This window comes from Mandrillus leucophaeus, unplaced genomic scaffold (assembly GCF_000951045.1).
Source record: "Mandrillus leucophaeus isolate KB7577 unplaced genomic scaffold, Mleu.le_1.0 Scaffold225, whole genome shotgun sequence".
Taxonomy (NCBI): Eukaryota; Metazoa; Chordata; class Mammalia; order Primates; family Cercopithecidae; genus Mandrillus; species Mandrillus leucophaeus.
In genome coordinates this window covers 1,819,062-1,824,664 of record NW_012102310.1, presented here as the reverse complement: position 1 = coordinate 1,824,664, position 5,603 = coordinate 1,819,062, and the positions used below count along the sequence as shown (strand labels likewise).

The 5,603-nt window shown below is 40.5% G+C and overlaps 1 protein-coding gene across 1 annotated transcript in view; it reads left to right on the top strand.

Moving 5' to 3' along the window:
- E2F7 (E2F transcription factor 7) overlaps window positions 1-4,343 on the top strand; it is a 41,666-nt gene extending 37,323 nt beyond the window's left edge. Inside the window, exons 11-13 of the mRNA XM_011981391.1 lie at window positions 220-475; window positions 2,365-2,786; window positions 4,125-4,343. Coding sequence (XP_011836781.1) covers window positions 220-475; window positions 2,365-2,786; window positions 4,125-4,295 — 849 coding nt within the window. The 3' untranslated portion in view covers window positions 4,296-4,343. The remainder of the gene's footprint in view (window positions 1-219; window positions 476-2,364; window positions 2,787-4,124) is intronic.
- The last annotated feature ends 1,260 nt before the right edge of the window (window positions 4,344-5,603 follow it).

Sequence of the window (5,603 nt, the reverse complement as noted above, 5' to 3'; positions counted from 1 at the left end):
TAGCCAGGCATAGGGGACACCCCTGTAATCCTAGCTACTTGGGAGGCTGAGGCAGGAGAATCACTTGAACCCGGGAGGCAGAGGTTGCAGGGAGATGGGATCATGCCTGTACTCCAGCTTGGGCAACAGAGCGAGACTCTGTCTCAAAAAAAAAAAAGAGAGAGATTTACTACTGGAATTTTGACTTACTTTCCTGCTTCCTGGTTTGGTTGTGTTTAGAAACCCTCAGATTCCACAGACCTTGCCTCTCCCAAGACTATGGGTAACAGGGCATCTATACCCCTCAAAGACATTCATGTGAATGGCCATCTCCCTGCTGCAGAAGAGATTTCAGGAAAGGCAACAGCAAATTGTTCTGTTTCTTCTGAGTGGGGAAATCCTTCAAGAAATACAGATGCTGAAAAGCCTTCAAAAGAAAATGAAAGCACCAAAGAGCCTTCTTTGCTACAGTATCTTTGTGTGCAGTCTCCCACAGGTAAGGGATATCATCATGTCTTAGAGTCCCTTGTGGCAGTCAGATCATGAATTGGATTTTTAAATTTTTGTCTGTATCACCTGACCAAAGCGGCTTATTGATGTGCCTGAGTCATTTTACTCTTAGCGCCTTTGTTTTCTCCATCTATAAATGGAGAAGCTGATTCTACTTTCACCAACTTCAGGAGTAATGGGAAAATAATTGAGGCAGATGATTAAAAAAAAAATACATTAAACATTATTTGGTGGAAAAGCACGGTAATTCAGCTGAATCTAGCATTGGTTTAGTATAACAGTATGAACCTGTTGGCCATTGTGTGCAGCTAGTGTTTTGACGTCTTGCACATCTAGAGGTACTGAGTATATAGCATCATGACCGGGTGCCAGGTCTGGAGTAAGAGGGCTTGACATTTAAAACCACTTATTATTGCGTGAACTTAAGTATTCTTCATCCTCATTGGTTAAACAGCAGTAATAATGGCACCTGCTTCATATAGATGCTGTGAAAATTGAGTTAAATTTAATAAGTTAATACATCTAAAGCACTTAGAATAATAGTACCTGGCACTTAATAAGACTCAATAAATGCTGTTACTATTTTGAATTAAAGCCGAAATACAGTAGACACCAGATTTTAAAAATATGTACTTTGTACATAAAGCTACTCTTGATGCAAAGATACCTAAATTGATTTTCCTCAATTCCTTGTTGGCTTAAGCCTAACCTGCTAGAACAGGTTAGGTTAGTATTTATGATTATTCACTTATCTAGAAAAAAATTCTTTATTCCTTTAGTAAGTATCTTTTAGTGCTTTCTCTAAGCACTGAATATTGGGGATACACGGGTGAACAAAAATAGATTCAGCCCCTGCTGAATGAAAATTACAGCCCAGCACAGGGATTTTTAACTTTTTCTGTGCCATGGATCTTTTGGCACTCTGGTGAAGGCCATGGATTCCTCCTCAGAATGTTTATGGATACATAGAATTAAATACATGGGATTACAAAGGAAGCCAATTATATTGAATGCAACTAGAAAAACCATTTTTAAAATTACTGATAGTAATAAAAAGATCTGGCAGCAAGCCCAATACTGTCAAAATTTCCAAGTTGTGATGAGCTTGACAGTATATTAAGAAATCTGTAATAGCTTTAATGTAATTTTCACATGTCTGTACTATTTCCTAGTGACAAAGTCAAGGTACTGTTAAAATTGTTGATTTGTTGCCTGTGATAATTGAGGGAAATAAAAATTTTCAATTAGGAACTTATGGAGATATTTTGGCCAGGCACAGTGACTCATGCCTGTAATCTCAGCACTTTGGGAGGCTGAGGTGGGAAGATCACTGGAGCCCAGGAGTTTTAGACCAGCCAGGCAACATAGGAAGACCCTGTGTCTACAAAAAATAAAAAAAAAAAATTAGCGGGTGTGGTGGTGTGCTTGTGGTCCCAGCTACTCTGCAGGCTGAAATGGGACAACTGCTTGAGCCCAGGAGGTTGAGGCTGTAGTAAGCCATGATTACACCACTGCACTCCAGCCTGAGTAACAGAGCAAAACTGTGTCTCAAAACAAAACAAAAAATAATAATAAGTAAATAAATAAAAATAAAGATGTAATCTTTCCCATCCAAGCTTTTTGCCTTCTCAGTTTGGGTTCAGTGGAACTCACGTTAAAAATTTCACAGGCATCAGATAAATGTGGGATTACAATCCTGGCCACAGCTGTGAAGGAGCAGGGTGTGGGCTGTTTGGCCTGGTCAGCTGGGGGAAGGCCTCATCATTCTTTGATTTATTGTGGACTCCCGTTTGAAAGGGCCATGACAAATGTGAGCTTGAATGGTATCCTCATGATGACATATATTGATTTTCACCTGTTCTGCTTTTCTTTCAGGATTAAATGGTTTCAATGTACTTTTATCTGGCAGTCACACCCCCCCTACTGTGGGCCCGTCCTCAGGTCAGCTGCCGTCTTTCAGTGTCCCTTGCATGGTCTTACCATCTCCATCTCTGGGCCCTTTTCCTGTTCTCTATTCTCCTGCAATGCCGGGCCCAGTTTCTTCTACTCTTGGTGCTCTCCCAAACACAGGACCTGTGAATTTCAGCCTGCCTGGCCTTGGATCAATAGCCCAGCTTCTCGTCGGCCCCACAGCTGTGGTTAATCCAAAGTCGTCCGCACTCCCTTCTGCAGACCCTCAGCTTCAGGGTCAGCCCTCACTAAACCTGAGTCCAGTGATGTCAAGGTCACACAGTGTCGTCCAACCCGAGTCCCCCGTTTACATGGGACATCCAGTCTCAGTAGTAAAATTACATCAGGTGAGGCCTGAAGTTTCCTGAAGACACTGTCATTCTGGGAAGGGGTATGTCTGTGTTTAACTAGCTTTCATTTTAGCCACATGACTGCCGGACAGAGGCACTAGGTCAGGCTCCACCTGGTTTCCATTGTAGACCTTGAGTTATCTGCTCCTTTTATAAAGCACTGAGACATGAGGTGAGAAATCCTGTGCTTTAAAGACAAAAATGTATGTTTTTAGGTGTCTTTCTGTTTCTTTTAATTAGAGGGACCTGTTTTAGGCATAGTTTGGGGGGATTTTTGAGGAATGCTAAATAGTTTCATTATTTTGATGATCTTCAAGCTTTTATTTCACTAGATCAATAAAAGAAGCCACCCTAAATTTTAATTATACAGCTATAAAAACAATCAAAAGAAACAGAAGTCTTGATAGTAACTCAGAGATGCTTAGCCTGTCAGTCATTTCTTAAGATGTGATGTTTAGAGACTGTGTGTGTATAATGTCTGTATGTATATACATCTATACATATTCAGAAAACATAAAAATATACATAAAGATATATTATCGATATAAGTCAATGAGTCTATATTTGTCCCCCAACCTCCATTTGTGGTTCAGTCAAATATTTGTTGAATTCCTATTATACATTAGGTTGTTCACAGTGATTACTTACTCTCCCAGACAAAGAATTATGTTTAGCCAAAAAATATTTTAGACAAGTTATTCAGAGCCTCAAAAGTTTGCAAGACATTGAAATGAACATGTTAGGTTTAAAACAAGATGATTATAGCATAACATAGAATTTTATATCACCATGTGCCAGGCACCAATCTAGGCAATGAAGACAGAGCCGTGAACAGGGTAATGGTCCCTGCCATTTTAGGGCACATTAAGGGAATAAATATTTAACATTTAACATTAGGGGATAAATATTAGCAAGTAAAGAGAAAGAGCCAATACACAAACCATGTTGGCCTCACATGCTCTAAAGTGCTTTACAATTATTGTCTTATTTAATTCCTACAACCTTGTGAAGTCAGTACTTTTACCATCCCCGCTGGATGGAGGAAGAAACTGAGGGACAGATTGCCTTGTCAACGGTCGTAGAGCCCAGCCCCCGGCTCTAGATGCCACACTTGTAACCTCTTTGGTAGGCTGCCTTTCTGCACCCAGAACAAATGTGAATTTAATTTTCAGTTGTGGTAAGCAGGGGAGACAAACGGCATGAGTATGATAGGAAAGCAAAGGAGGAACGCCTGCCTTGGGATCCTAACACACAGGTCAAGAAAGGGCTGCCTTTCTCCTCAGGGATCAGAAACAATGTGACTTCACTTCTGCTTTTACTTTTTTCTTTTTTCAGTCACCAGTTCCAGTGACCCCCAAGAGCATCGAACGCACACATCGTGAGACATTTTTCAAGACACCCGGCAGCCTTGGAGACCCTGTCCTGAAGAGAAGAGAAAGGAACCAGTCACGAAACACCAGCTCGGCCCAGAGGAGACTGGAAATCCCCAGCGGCGGGGCTGACTGACCTGCTGCTTTGCCAGGTCGGGGAGGGATCAAACGCCCTGAGAGTCCCTCCTCTCTCTTGCATCCACACTTCTGTTAACTTCCCACCATCATCAATCATCTGATTTCCTGAAAGTAATTAATTGTGCATTTAATACCAGTTAGAGTTCCGACTCTCTGCATGGTGTCACAGTGAAAGCGCCGACTGACTTGAATGGTTTTGATTCAAGAATCATCTTATTGCTGGAAGTAGATCTGAATAGGCTACCGGAGCCTTGTGGTTTTTCTAAAGAGGGGCGCTGTCTAGCACTTAACTAGGGTAAGCATTCTTAACATGTATTTCCACTTACCCTGAGTAAATCTGTGGTGAGAGAAGCTTCCTTTCTGCAGTTTAAAAAAGCTACTGCTTCCTTAGGCTTTATCAGGAAGCCACCTTCAGTTGTGAATCCTATGGTATTATTTATTTTGTTCCTGAAATGGGATTTAGTGCAAAAAGTTTACAACTACAGTCTTTAACACATTTTTTTTCAGGGTATGACGACTTGAATGTTTGTACTTTTATTCTATAATTTGCCCTGCACTTATTCTACAACTTAGTAATAATGTGGATAAATGTATCTACATGACACATGTCAAGACCAAAATAACTGTGAATGACACACCTTGCTGTAAATGAACTGTGCTAACCCTGACTGTGGGCATGAGAACAAAGATGAACTCTAGAACTCTAGCAGCCTAACTGCTGCTTCTCAAATAACTGTGTGAACAGTGAGATATTACTGTTTGTTTCTAAAAATCCTACTGTGCCCAGTTTCCTCCACTACATGCCCTGCGTTTTTTATTTAAATGTTTAGCTGTAGAGCTATCAGATATGGATGTCTTCTAACAATCGCTGTTTGTAAAAATCAGGATGGTAGAAAGTGATTACATGGGAAATTGGAACCTGGATGAGACCTTTTTGTTGAATTCTGAAGAGTAATTATGTGAAAATTGATATAGGGCAAGAGATGATTCTTTTGTTTTTCTTCTACTTCATGTGCGGAAGAGTAAGAGGGAAAATGGACATACGTTTCATAACCAAGGGTATTCAAACCGTAGTTAGATGGTAACTCTGAAAAATAAGTATGGTGAGCACAGGGGTTGGTTGTTCTAGCATGAATACAATTTTGGAAACTGTTATGCAATTGCCCTTTTTTAACCCACATTACTTTAGGGGTGCATTAAGTAGCCAAACTATACTAGTTCTTTGTATTCCTAGACTTGCTGATATTTACCTCTCTCTTGTCTCTTCAGAGAACAAGGGAGCCATTCTTTCCCTCCTACTTTCCTT